At 35.1% G+C, this 15250-nt stretch overlaps 1 protein-coding gene across 1 annotated transcript; it reads right to left on the minus strand.

Annotated features, from left to right (window-relative positions):
• Positions 1-2380: 2380 nt before the first annotated feature.
• Positions 2381-14798, minus strand: LOC104408655 (solute carrier family 41 member 2; the record flags this gene model as incomplete). The annotated part of the gene is made up of 4 exons (XM_010018314.1): positions 2381-2460; positions 3027-3174; positions 12625-12771; positions 14654-14798. Coding segments are annotated over 4 exons (520 nt in total), but the record flags the coding sequence as incomplete, so codon positions are not given.
• Positions 14799-15250: the final 452 nt, after the last annotated feature.

Raw genomic sequence — 15250 nt, forward strand, 5'->3', positions numbered from 1 at the left:
GACATAGTGGAACATTTACTGTTTTCCCTAGAGGCATGTTTATAGCAAGCTGTCATTCTTAGCAATTAAAATTATTTACTTAAGTGAAATCACTAGCCAAAACTGTGAAAAAGGTAAAATGTAAACACACAGGCAATCCAGCCATTTTTTGTGAAAGAAAATGACAGTGAATAGAATGCATAGTTCCACTTCCAAGAGCAGCCCGTAACTGCTACAGGGTAAAAGACCATCATTATTGCAACATCTGGCAGGAGCATAAGGCCTTGAGAAAGGTGTGTATCCATAACACCTGTATCCATTGTAGGTAGCAAGTCTAGAATAAGTGAGTCTATAGATAATAAATGAGTCTATAGAGAAAATCCAAAAGTGTTCTGTACTGGAGCAGAAATAGGAGCCTGTGGGGAAACAGTAAGAAACAATCACCAGACAATTGTCATTTGTGATCAAGGGATGTCATCTAAGCAGGACCACTGATAAGAGTACTGGTCTGAGTACACCTGCCTAAAAATACCTTACAATCCTCTTCTCTTAGAAAGCAAATCCAGTGGACTACCAAAAAGGACAATTATAAGAAAAGTTACAGATGTAAAGCAGAAAAAAGTTGAAGATCAGTATGCCTGCCTTGCTCTTTAGGTATCTGGAAATCAAACAGAAACACACAAAAGGTAGACACAAGTACTTGCAATTTCTAATTAAAATAAAGGCAAAGAAGCATAAAGGCTGGAGTGTAAAAACAAATTTACAGTTAGCAAGGAACACAAGTGGCAACACAGAAATGCTTTGTATTAAAAGTAAGAAAGAAAATATAGGGCCTTAACAGGAAAGAAGAACAAGTAACATGCTCTATGTAAGACAGAAATACTCAGTTCCTTCTGTCTACGGCCTTCATAAAAATGGTGATATCTGATCACAAACTGATATGAATTAGGGCCCAAGGGCAAGTTAAATTTAGTGCATCCTTAGAGAGCTAGATGAACAATCCATGAATTGGCAGTGATCATTTTTGCAAACTGATGATCTCGGAGGTTAGAGAATACCAGAGGGCTGTACTGGGGAAAACAGAAAATATATCTTTAAAAAGGGACAGAAAGGATCATCTGGGGAATCTGTATATCAGTGAAATTTAAATTCCTACATAACTATTACAATAAATTATTAAATAGGCAATTTATAAACATCTAAAAGATATGAAAGCTGTAAAACAAGAGCTAACGTGAATTTGCCAAGAACATGCTTCTGTCAAAACAATACGATTTCCTCCTTTAACTGAATAGCTTGCCTAATGGTTACAGGAATAGATATACTAACCCTCAACTGTGGCAAAATGTTTTGGTGCTATCCCATGCTAATTTCCGTAGCAACCTCTGGAAAAGTAATTCTTTCAGGGTCATGTGATTCAAAACTAAAACTCAAGTGTCCATATTAACATTTTATTATCTAGATGGAAAACAAGTGGTGGCAATTCATTTCACTCATAGCTTAGAAAACAGAAAATAATATACCAATATGGAATTTACAAAGGCCAAATTAAGCACTTTGTAAGCCAAAAATTAGAAGTCAGATTCATCTTGGTAATCGGAGAAATGGTTTAAAAATCAACAAAAGTGCAAAATAATGTAAGGAATCAAACGGAAAAATACAAAAGGGGAAAGAAAAGCTACACAGCCACACAGCCAGAACAGATCTAGTGATTATAATTACTGCAAACTAAATACGTATCAAGCCTGTGATACTGTAGGGGGAAAAAAGGTGTTTTCAAGCTGCATCAGTCCAGTAAGATATTAACTGTTCTTATAAAATTTGCCTTGCTTTTATTGTTAGAAGATAGAACACTTAACTTAAGGACCAAATTTTCACAAATACATTCTTATACACCTGGAAAGTGCATACCAAGCATGGGAAACAATACACATTTTTCTTGAGAAGCCTATTTACTTGCCTGTAGCATCCCTGTTAGTTCTTATATCTATGTACATTTACATGTAAATTACCATTTTGAAAATACGTCCTTGGATGTTCATAAGAAAATCCTTTCAAATAAGATTTTATTTACATTTTCCTTAGCCATAACCATTTCAATATAATATTTAATAATTTAATATTTGAATATACTACTTCGATGTTTATACTTTCAGTTTCTTAATGCATACTTTGGGTTCCTACTTCTCACACTCTCTACCATGTTTTAATGGTTGTAGTAAATAAGATCACGAAGGACTCCTTAGGTGTTCAAATAAACAACCGTAGACATCAAAATCAAAACTTTAAATTAATATGCCAGGTAACAATTAGCATAACAGAAATTTACTGTAATAGACTTTTCTCAAAGCAAGATATATTATTTGATATATAGTAGCACATAATCCTGTCAGAATCTTACCATTAATTACTGGGGTATAAACAACAATTCCAACTAAGTTAGGATCAGATACAGTTGTGTCCAAAATAAGGCCACCAATACTGAAAAACAAAGTACAATATTTAGGATAAGGCAAACAAGTACAATAATTAGTATTTGAAAACATTTTAGCAGTGTTTTAAAACATCGTCAAACCATAACTTTCTTCTCAAGTCATCTTTCCTCCTGCCCCATTATCTCATTCTCAGCTACAGACTAATATTGCTATAGTTCTTTAGATATTAAAATCGACTTCTTGTATAACAAAGACCAAAGAATTTCAGCCAATAACTCCACTGTTAAGATTCGTAACTTTCATTGGATTAAATAATCTCTTAGGTTAGTGTAAAATCTTGATTGGAAACTGCAGGAGATGAATATCTCACCATTTTCTTCATTTGATATAGTACGCTTCTGCTCAGTCATTGCCACAGGCTACTGCTGGCTTCCTTGCTCATTCCCACCTGTGACTTAACTTTGTAACTTCCTCATTTGGGGAAGATTAAAGTTTATTCACACTCTATATTCTAGAGGCTCCTTAAATGTTTCTTTTAAGTACATTCAGGTGTTAAATAAGATGCAGAGACACAGGATGACTATCAAGATGAAGCAAGATAAATAGACTTACCTGCTTATAACCATGGCAGTTATAACAGGCTCCCATCCTGAATGGAGAACAGTTCTGGTAGCTGGATGTTTGGCAGCTATGACAATCCCCATCGGAGTCAGAGCCAAAAAAAAGGCACCAACCAAAGGAGATACGTAGTAATATGTCTCTAAAATAATAATATAGGAAAAAAGAAAAAGGAAAAAAACAACTTTAACTTTCAAGACATTCCTTTATGTTTTTCCTAATTTAGAACTCTAAAATAAATTATAATATACATCACACATCATACTTTAATAGTCTTTATCACTACTGTACCTAAAGTTTCAACCACCGTAGTAAAAAATATGGTTGATATCTGCCATACATGACCACTGACGCCCATCTTCTCAAGACAGAACTGTCTGTACAAAGAAGGAATTTTGAAGGTATTTGTGTACAGTGTTTTACGATAAAAATGCAATAAGGATGTGGAATATCAATCATTATTTTGTAACATATCTAAAAAAAAATCCTGAAGTGAATATGTTAAAATGCATTTTGTTTATGCGCAAATTCATAGGTATGTGCATCCCTTTCTTTCCGAAGCACAGATAACATGGTAATCTCCCCAGAAACAGTGTATCTAAAATGATGCAAGCACAATGTGTAATACTGAGACATTTATAACAGTAGCTCTGTTGTTTTATAACCAGTCTGAGTCTGAAAATTCACAGCCACAATTCTGCTGCTTGCACCTATCCATCCAAAATGCATATTTCATAGGAACACATCTGCCAACACCAGTGAGTACCATCATAAAGCTGACCTTATAAATCAAACAGCTGCCTCCACAGAAAGAATACTATTTTTTTCAGATTACTTGGGTTTATAATCTCATCCAAACAGAAGCTATTACAGTGATCCAAGACTACCTAATTCAACAGTAAGGTAAATAAAATTTATCCTAATGGCAAATATACATACATATGCATATGTGTATCTATATAACCTATGCAAACATTCCACTTTCACATATATTTAGTTTTATGAGAAATGTGGTCATGTATTTAATGTCATATATATATTTTATCTAAACCTGCAGGATTTGGACAAGTCTTAATGCAAAATATACTTTAATAGGTTGAAATGGTTAATGTAGAACATAGACACTTTCGCTAAGAAGAATATTCAGTAACTAAAAATGCATTCTTACCCATTTATTATGGCTTATTACAAAGGCTGCAAATTCAAGCAATTACTACTTTGATGTTATCCTGGCGGAGCTAAAATTACTCCTAGAATTGCTGTAGAGTTTTTAGAAGTTACTATCTTTCTGGTAACAACCTCTGCAGTAGAGCTGACAGAAAAAATAGCAAGATACCTTTCACTGGGTAAGCTAAAAGTAGAAAGCTATTAGAACATGAATGAGACAAAGCCCAAAAGAGAAGTAATTTTTTCCTTTCCTTATCTAACTGTCCTACAGTATATTATCGCCTTTCTTTGTCGTGCCTTTTTTCCCTCCTTTTTCTTCTTTCTGTGAACTAATAGGTAGGCCTAATGTAAAGAGTTCTTCCTCAAAAGAGCACACACAATACATGATTCCTTCATTTTACAATTATAGTTTTATCAAACTTAATAAAAAAAGACAGAAAAGTACTGATGTAAGGTTCCTGAACTATTTCTTGCCTAGGTGAAAGCTTCCTCCCCCCTGCCTGCAATGAAGATAGAACCCTGTGTGCACTAAAATTGGTTACATGGAAAGGTGTAATTCATTCTATATCTGTTTAAATTTTGAAACTTCTCTCTTTTTTCCCCCTCTCTTTTCTTTCTTCCTCCCCCAAGACATAAATGATTCTGTATCCCTGCTGCTTTTTCTTTTTCCTTGTCTGTTCCTCTCACGTGGAACCAAGGTGAGGCATTAGCATGTACAAGATGCCCAAAAACCGATTAAAGGTCAGCGAGAAGAACGAGAGAACAGCTCTAACACAGTATATTTAGTAAAATACAAAGGGGCACAAAATCAGGTTCAAGTCTTTGCCACATTTTTGGAGAGGTTGCCGATTTGATTAAACAGTAAGTCAGCAAAGATCCTCTGTTGCAAACAAACACTGAACAGCAAAACACAGATGCAATGGTGAGCACTACCCTAATTAATCATTAATTTTTTATATTGTTTCACTTGTTCATCAACAGTTAGCCCACTGTACCCTTTATTACAGGAGGTGTGCCAACACAGGACAGGAAAACAAAGTTAAAAAACCTATGCCTTTTACAATAATTTCTTTTTTAATCCCACTAACAACTAAGGAACTTGCTAGAATGTGTTCATGAAAAAAGGGAGACTATGCACCAGTCTCCAAGCTTGGAGAGCTAGTCCAAGAATTTAGTCCAAGAATTACAAAGAAATAAGTATATAATTCCTTTCTTCTCAGGAAAAAAGAAAAGTGCATATAGATAAAATTGAAATCTGTCCACCAAATGAACAGCGAACATTAACCAAGAATTATTTAATGGGTAGCTTCTAAATAAATAATAACTATTTAAAATATAACGTATACAGACACATGTCATCCTGCCACAGAAATGTTTTGTTAGAAGTTTAAAAAAAAAGGAAAAGAAAAATATGAGAAGACAGTCTCACTAGTGTATAATGATTCATGAATTATAAATTATATTTATTTTAGTTATATCTGCAGTGCAACAGGACCATTTCAGAACTCAGCGAGCAGCCAGAAGCAAGGGCAACTTTACAAATCTTGGAAAACATGACTAACCCATGGCTGATTATCCAATCTTTCACTGGCTGAGTTCAGCATATTTTAAGTTAGTTAACAGCACCAACAGGAAAAAAAGGAAATATCCATCCATAAAATGTAGGAAGCTGTAATTTTTGCAGCAAACAAAGCAAAAGTTAGAAGAACTTTCAAGAGGGTGAATATGTGTTTTATGGCAATAAAACCAAAGTGTATAGTGATATAAAAGACTATCTTTTGAAAAAGATATACAGAAAAAGATATACATAAAAAAATATACATGACAAAGAGATACATGAAACAAACTGCAACCAGTCATATTTTTTACACACTGAGAGAGGACTTTCAGGACTACTCAGGAAATGGCTTAGCTTTGTTCCTCTGAGTCAACAGCAAGTGAAAGGAGTTAAATTTTTTTGCCTTACTGTTTAGCATTTTAGTATGTATTAAATGTCTTAATTTCACCGTGGAGATAAGTACGGAGAGAACTTACAGAACTGATTTTATACCCAAGTTCTTTAAGTAGAGTTGGACATCAAATGGATTATAAAAGCTACTCCATTGTTGCAATACTGTTGTAAATTTCTTTTTGAAAAGAACAAAAGCCAGAAGTCGCTCTCAGGAGTGGGGGATCTCCAAGGACAGGACACAGCCAGAGCTTAGATTATTTTTCTTTAAAAACCCCTTCTGCTATGGTAATATACTAGGACTTTATTGGGATTCTTTGTTACAAAGTGCTTTGGGAACGACAAATAAATAAATGGGTCAGCAACCATCCCCATGCTGCTAAATAAGGAGAAAATGCTCCATCCCTGGCAGTATTCAAGGCCAGGTTGGACAGAGCAACATGGTCTAGTGTGATGCACCCCTGCCAATGGCAGGGGGGTTGGAACCAGATGATCTTAAGGTCCTTTCCAACCCTAACTATTCTATGATTCCATATATTTTTAATCTGTTTGCAAGTTCTAGATCAGACAACTGAAATTCTCCCTGCCCGGGCTTTTTAAGACAAAATTACATAAAAATTAAGGCAAGGCAGTTGCTCCCTACCCGAACTTTAAATTCTACTGCCTGTCTATTAAGCTGAATTAAAAACACAACTACAGAAGCAAATAATAGGTTAGAATTACATTACAGAATCTGTCACAAGTGAGCAATGACAGATTCCAGTTACCTACAGGACTAGTGAAACTACTCTAACTCTTAACCAGTCTAACTCTTGGGAACAGACCACGAGACTTTATTTTTTAGCTGTGGGAGACTACTTTTATCACACCTTATTATAAGAATCTAAAAAGATGTTAGCCTTAAGATGCAACTTTTAAGGTAGGGTGGGCCATCCTTCCTCTTTGAAGAATAAGCAAATGTCTTCTGCAACAGCTAGAGAATGGGAAAAGGAAATAAAGGACTCCTCTTTTAGGGCTCGCTTCAATTTCAACAGATTTATAGCAGGTAGCTTACATGGTGAAAGGAATCTTGATCAGCTTGGCTCTGCTATAGAAATTGTATCACACCAGGGTGGAAGATCAACTCCTAAAAGCACTCAACTCTTCAATGAACTTCTGACTGTAACCCTACATTAAAAAAAGAAGGGAGGAAGAGGAAAGACACAAGTTTCTCAACTGAGTCCCTATTGATCTTCATTTACTGTAAGCCCCTATTCCTTTAATAAACAGTGATATAAATTAATCTAGTTTAGAGAACTCAGATTCTTTGTGTTTTGCACCTTGTGCAGGGTCTACTGTGACATACTGTTCAGTGCAGAGCCACTGAAAACGATGCAACCTCTAGCAGGAATTAGAGGCAAATTGGAAATAAACTACTTCAAAGCAACTAGTAGGAACCTGAAAATATTAATGACTCACATATCACATAATAATATGAATCACAATTTGTCTTCTCAACCTGGATTCAACATGCACAAGAGATACATGCGTATATTTAAGCCACATTCTGTAAGAAAAGAGAAAAGCTTTAAATGAAATCTTCAGATCATTACTGACAAATGACAAGCAACACTGATCTCCACATTTAATATACTGGGTTTTCCTATTCCAGAGCATTCCCCGTGTTCTGTTTGAGGAACAGGAGCCGTGCTCGGTGATGGTCCTGGGGAGCCCCCTAGTGCTTTCCCCAGCTATTTAACAACGATTCATAGATACCGTTCTTTTTAGGCAGTTAAAGACGCTACTGTTAACCTTTACTATTTAAATCCCTGTGTTCGATAGATTTGCCATTATTTTTAAAGCACTCAGATAAACTTTGAAGAAATTATGTACATAATAGTAGCCAAATAAGATGTTTCATTTGGCCCTAGCGTAAGTAAAAATGACACCCCCAGTCTTTTTTCCCTGTCTCTTCTGGGAATGCCATGAACCATGCTATCAAATTAAAGGCTGAGCACAGGTCTACAGCTCTGTTACAGAGAAGCATAAAACTTGTACATAAATCATTTCCCTCCCCTTCCAGTCTTGTTATCTGAAAACAGTTCTTCCCATTCAGAGAGCAGTCTGAATCTTGCACTTCTGTCTCAGTATATTTGAGTAGTTAGGCTAATAAATCACAGGGGAAAAATAGTTCAGCATGCAGTTCAAAAATGGATCCCACCTGTTTCATTAGTAGCCCATAAACTGGGGATTTCTTAATAACATTCCCATTCTGCTTGCTATTCTAGCATTGAGAAAGCAGGGAAATGACAAAAAGAACATAAGAACATCTGTGCTGGATGAGGTCAAAGGTCTTGTCTAGTCCAGTATCTTGAATCTGACTATGGTCAACAGTTCAGGCTTGCACAAAGAAGAAAAGAAAATTACAAGTTTAGACTGTGCTCTGCCAGATTCTGCTGCTGTTTGCCTCAGGGATTTTATCACTCAAGTTTCTGACTGCATCTGTCCAATAGTCCTCAATGGTTTCTTCTGATTAATTTATCTACATGGTTTTCGAAAATCACTTTGGTCTTCTGATTACACCATGGCAGTACGTTTCACATCCTAATCACATATTGTGTAAAGGAGTTTCTCTTTTGTTTTTTTTAACCTGTTGGCTAGTTATTTTCTGAATGTCACTTCCCTGCCATTCACAACTTTATATACCTCTCCTGAGCTGAAGCTACTCCATATTCTATTCCTTGTTACTATTTCATAGTTCAAATACACGCATCTTGGAAACCACACATTTCCAAGAGCTTTGTGGTATGTTCTTACTTTAGAAAGACTCTCTGCTTCCTAAGGGAAAGAAATACAAAGACACTGAAAAATACAAGGAGCTGAAGCAGCTATTTTAACCATAACTAGATAATTACATGTATTACCAGAATAGAAGTATTTCCAGAAGACCACATAGAAAGTAAACTGGGAGTAACTCTTAGAAGCATACTTATTACTTGAAAGTAGTAATCCTTCCCCCTACACATGTGTGGGACCTACTTTTCAGCTGCAGTGGCTGACTAAAAGATGAATGGCCATGACAGTTGTAAAAGCAGCAAATGATTAGTTCAAGCTGGCTCTGCATCTCTTTTCCTTCTTCTGAGACACATCAGGCCATCTGCAACTAGAGGTGTGAATTTCTGGAAATGTGTGAAAGGAAAAAAGAAGTCCACGTTTCTTTCCCCATCTTCTTCTAGGAGTTGAGTGGGTTTTGTTTGGTTGGGTTTTTAGATTAAAAGAAACCCAAGCATATTTTAGGAGAAATGGAAATACTACTAGTTATTAGTTATCTTAAAACAAGAGAAGCATTATCTGTAATTTATATAAAGCATAGGAAGGAGTACTAGATATAGTCACAAAATAATATGTTGTTTATTTACAAACAACAAATGTAGCCACTATTAAAATCCAGCTACTATTATAACATCAGCACATGTAACTCAGTTTTACCTGTGGCCACAATTTAAAAAAATGGAAAGGAGTAGAGGAAGCTGTCTAAAACCAGTAAGACTCAGTTTTAATGATTTACTGTCTTTGAATCATATGGATTCCACTTAAACAATTATGTAGAAAACATTACAATGCATAAGAAACATAAGGAACTAATATTTGTAGGGGAAAGATTTAGGAAACAAATGAAAAAATCACTGGCATATTCATTACAATGTAGTTTACAAGGTAAAATTTTAAAACCCAAAATGAAGTTTGACCTATAGGGCATAAGTTTCTAAAAAACTTCATTTGAAATAGTTACTAGTTAACATCAAAGCCTGAAGCCTAGCATTACTTATTTTAAATCAAACACAATCTTGACTAGGAAAAAAATTAACCGTAACTCTAGCCCCAAATCTAATCTCAGTGTTAACACAGATTTGGCAAATGCTTCCAACTCCACACCTACCCAGATAGCTGGTATACACCAGTACTCCTAGCTAACTCTCTCCTACCTAACTGCTTTCCATCTAGCTAGTATACCAACTTCCCCGACACGCAATTAACTAGCATAAGTTCTACTTCTTATCTGAATTCCAATCAAACATATCAATTGTTGGGACCTGAAATCTACTTTAAGCAGAATAACTCAATGTTCCAGTCTAATAAGATTTTGGAGCATAGCAATACATCTAGATAAACAGGCTCTAATAAGCTAAACTAATTATTATCCCAGCCCTAGCATTAGCTGAAGACATCGAATTTAGTAAGAATAGGAGCTTCCTCTCTTTTTCTTAATAGGACAAAAGAAAGAAGAGCAGCTAAAAAATCTTTACCAATTTTGTTTTGAATGAAGTCTATAAACTTCCCTAAAAGAAGTATTTAAAGGAAGCATTAGATAAATAAGTTATTTTATTAAAAAATAATATAAAGTATTTAAGTATAGTTATAAAATAAACATTACAATTGAAGTTTTAACAAAAATACAGAAAACATTAAAAATGGCTGTACTGCACACTGATACACTTAAGCTGACATCATGTCAACACTTTCTAAGTATGAAAAATCAAATACTGAAAATATCATATAATCAATTGAAAACTAGGAAACAAAATGGCAAGGCACACCAAGGTAGCTCGAGTCTTACTAGATACCTTTTCTGAAGTTGTATTACTTACACAGAACAGCTCAAACTTTTACATAAAAGGGCTTAAACAATGAGCACAGCTGAAGAATGTATGTGGTGATACCAACATGCCTGGTAAAACAATTATGTACACCACAATATTTGGCCTGCAGTATCCTATAGTTAAAACACAATATACTTTAAAGAGTTTGTGTGGAAGGAGTCAGTTGCAGCAATAACTTAATTTTACGTATTGTTTATTTAACAATAAAGTATTGTTTATTGAGGAAATGAACATTCTTCTCCTGTGAAGAAATGTTTTCACACTATTTCTTCATGGAGGAGATAAAGAATCAGGAAGAAAAAGACTGATTTTTTAGTTCCTCATTCTCATTTTCCAAGCTCACATCTCCTTTGTGACAATCAAGCATTTCATTACATCAGTTACTATCTGAGCATGCTTCTAATAATAATAACTATAGGCATATTCATTTTTAGAGGACATTGTAATGGTGAACTTTCATCAGTGATCTTCCCCTTTAAGAAAGTAGGCTTTTAGTCCTATGAATCAGAAAAACAGTTTCAAAGGGACTATAAAAACATGCACATAACTAGTGGAAGACAAGAACTGGAAAAAAAAAGTCATTCATAAGAAAATTAGTATGGAGCTGTTTATATGTAATTCACCTGTTCGTAGTTATTAATGGGAAAGTAAGTAAACAGCAGAAAACTGTCACCAAGAAGGCAGAAGTGTGTGAAGTAGGACTAAATAATTGCCCTCTCTAGTCAGTAGTCAACAAAGGCCTCTCCTTTGCTGCTTAGCTATTCAGTGTGGTTACACTTTTTTTCACCTTTCATGGCAGACCTGCTGTCCTAAAGAAAGCTACAGCTAAATTAGCAGATTTATGTTCGAAATATAAACACCAAATTTGTAAGACAAAACAAAACAAAGAAAACAGAAGACAGTGGAACCATTATTTGGAAAAGCTGGACGTGGTTACTTCATTTGCTGAAAAGCAGAAGGAAACGCTGGTAAAATCAAGCAAAGGTGCAGAGAAAAGGCAGGAGACATGGAAGTGTCACACTATGAGGGAAACAAGAGATAAGAAAGAGCTGAGGAAACCGGCACTGGAAGGTGGAGTAGGGGAGATGAGGAAACAAGAAGGTATTGTAACAGGAGCTGAAAAGCACATGGAAGGCATCAGAAGGAACTCACGTAGTCTTTAACTCATTTAAATGTCCTAGCAATCACAAAGCACAAATCTATCTAAAATTAGGCTTCACTTCTTTGAATACACACTTGTTCTTGACCTGCTATTGTTACTCAGATTACATAAATTATTCTAACTTTGATTTCTGGGCATAGCTGCAGCTCAAGAGGTATTTCAACAGTGTCTAAAACCACAATTTAACAAAGATTTTCTCCAGGCAGAATTCCTCTCCCAGCAGCTTATCTGGATAGCCAATTCAACTCCTTAGCCTCAGTGCAAGGGGAAAACAATTTAAAAGGAGTCTGGAAAGCAAATATTTGATTTAGGGGTGGTCACTCAAGAAAACTTGCGTCAAGACAGCTTCCCTTCCCCACAAGGAAGCAGAGTAAATTCAGCAACTACCGTTTCTAATTCACATGTAGATTGACTGTGATACCATGAGAATCTTTCAGATATTAGTAGATTGTGCCAAGATTGTGGTTAGTGACTTCTATCACTTAAAAGAAGAAAGAAAGGAAAAAAAAAAAAAGATCATGGCATAATATTGCAACCCAAGATTTATCACTCAACAGTGTAAATGTTGACAAAAAAAGTCAGTCAAATTAAAAGGTTTTCTGAACCTCTCTCTCCGCACCCTCCTAACCCAAAAGAGGTGTCTAGGGAGGCATACACACCTAGAAAGATACTTACCAAGGCAAGTGTAAAGACCCTGACTTATCCATGCTAGTATAGCAAGAGTGATAAGATCTCCAAAACTTGCTGCTATAGGAGTGGCAACATTGTCAGGATTAATACCAGTCTTCTTTGATCCAACAATAACTCCAACCATTATTATTCCTAGAGTCAACAAAGGAGACAGTGCAATAACCATATCTACTGTTGTAACTCCACAGAAAATTCCAAGATGACAGCAATTTCAAACTTAATAAATAAGAAGTCAGTGCTTTTGCCCCAGGATGATCGTTCTTATCTAACTAATGTCTGTATTTTTTAGTTTTAGCTGTTTTAAAAGACTCAGTTTAACAAATACAATAAGCACACACACACACAAAAATGAAGAAACGTCTACACAATGAACTGTTTTGTTTATGATTAGAATTAACACTAAAGAAATTGCATCAGTCATTTCGTGAAGTATAAAATATGCAGTGTATTATTTCTACACTCTACTAGCTTTTGCTGACTGAAATTTAAATTACACTAGGCTGAAAACAGCATAAGATTAACTACTTTGACATCTGATACGGTGCAAGATTTTCAGTCACAGACTCAGCACCAAATGTCAAGAAGCTACATCATAAATTAAAACCAAGACAACATATAAAAATATTACTTGCTACACAGTTAAAACCAATTAATTTAGGGATGTTGGTTTCTATTTTTTTCCTATAAACAGCAACACTACCATTTTAAGAGGAATTTCCCTGCAGAATGCAAGTACCTACTAAAAATAAAATTCACATTGTTATTAAAAGTCTTCTTTGGTATTACCAAGTAATTGCCTTCTCATACAATATATATAATAGATTCATCTATGTATACTATCCTTTATGTTAGTTTTAATAATTTTTGATTTAGTATTATAATTTTCATGTATTTTTGCAGTCTTATGTATTGTAGGCTACATGAGGAGTTCACTTGCAGTGAAACAGCCTAAAGAGTTATGCTCCATGAAATTCGCAAAATAAAGAACTGAAATAATCCCATAGGATCATGATATTTCAAAAGCACCCGTTTCACATGTAGGAGGATGAAGCTTAGAAAGTGATATCCCATGGTGGCCCATCATCAGATAACAACAAAAGTTCCTCTTCATGTCCAAATTATACATGAGAAATGGAAATAACACACTCATGTTCCCCAGTTCTTTTGCTGCTCTTAATTCTGTGCATGATCAAACTCAACGGCTTTGTAATAATTTAAAGAAGTGTGTTCTTAATTTCCATGCAAAACTTTAATAATTCTGTAATTTTCACAAAAGTAAGCATATCAAATTAGCAAAAAAAGGAAGTTAAACATTTTACTTGATTTACTACTATACTACTAAGACTATTGACTATGTATTTTCACTAAGAATATGTCACAAGTAGAGGTACTTCCCACCTCTCCTCGTGTCCATTAAGTAACATCTTTTATGCTTAAATGTTTCCTGACAATTAGTAAAAAAAGATTAAACTCATCACACCATATGGCTACAGACAGACATTGGCACTGTTTGTAGAGGGGGAATTGAACTTGACCCAAACCCTTCATGTAACAAGCCAATTTGTTCACTTCAGGTACAAACCAGAGCACAAACTAATACAAAAGCATCATGGGCAACCAGGAACTTTGGATTCAGCTGAGCTAAAATGCAGGCTCACTTGAGTTTAATTACAACTAAGTTCTACCTGCTCAGTACTAAGACTATATTTTGTACATTTATGGATATAAAAAGCAGGGAGAAAAAGTTCCTCATCATATTAGGCAAAAGCTAAAACCCATACTTTTTGGTTTAGATATGCTCAGGAGGTCATGTAAATCAAAACCTTTTTAAAGGAAATAATACAATATGCAGACCTATATGGAAATTGCAGAAGGGCATCCTATTTCTCAGCTGTGTTTCAGATGTATTATACCTAACTGGATTTAAACTTTGAAGGAATAGCAAAGTAACACACATTCAGCATTAACAGAAAACTAAAAAACTGTAAAAAAGTAACATATATACTCCTTTTACCTTGCAAAAGAGAAGCTATGAAGGCAGTTGCTACACTGCTAGAACACAGAAGGACAGAATGATCAAAGCTGTATTTGCCCTCTGGAATCCAGCCCAATATAACTGCAGCTACTGCTGCCAGAAAGCCAACTACTGTTGCCTGAACCTGGAAAAGCAAAAAGTGAACATTTCTTAAAATAACTGTTAGACTTAAGAAGACTACAGAATAATTTTCTGTTATTTTTTCTTCCTCTTTGTCTTTCTTTGCAAGGTGCAAAGGGAACATGCTCATCCACTTTGTAGAGATGATGATAACCTTGGATGATCAAGAAGAAAAATCTTACGCCAGCAGAAAAGGCTTTACCAGCATCTCAGAGGCTCAAGAATAATAAAAGTAAAATCAGGAAAAAGAGCTGAGGATTTACCAGAAGCCAATGCCTAAGGAGGCTCCCAAGCCCCTTAAAACAGTGAAGTCAGAACATAAACTTTTCACCTATTTTTTGCGCATGTTGTATTATAACATAGGAACATAAAATAGTTCTTAATCTTAAGAAATAGTTGCTTTGGAGAACAAGCACTCCTTTCCTCAAACGACCCAGCTATTTAAAATACTGTTTA

This window comes from Nestor notabilis, unplaced genomic scaffold (assembly GCF_000696875.1).
Source record: "Nestor notabilis isolate BGI_N333 unplaced genomic scaffold, ASM69687v1 scaffold23907, whole genome shotgun sequence".
Classification (NCBI taxonomy): domain Eukaryota; kingdom Metazoa; phylum Chordata; class Aves; order Psittaciformes; family Psittacidae; genus Nestor; species Nestor notabilis.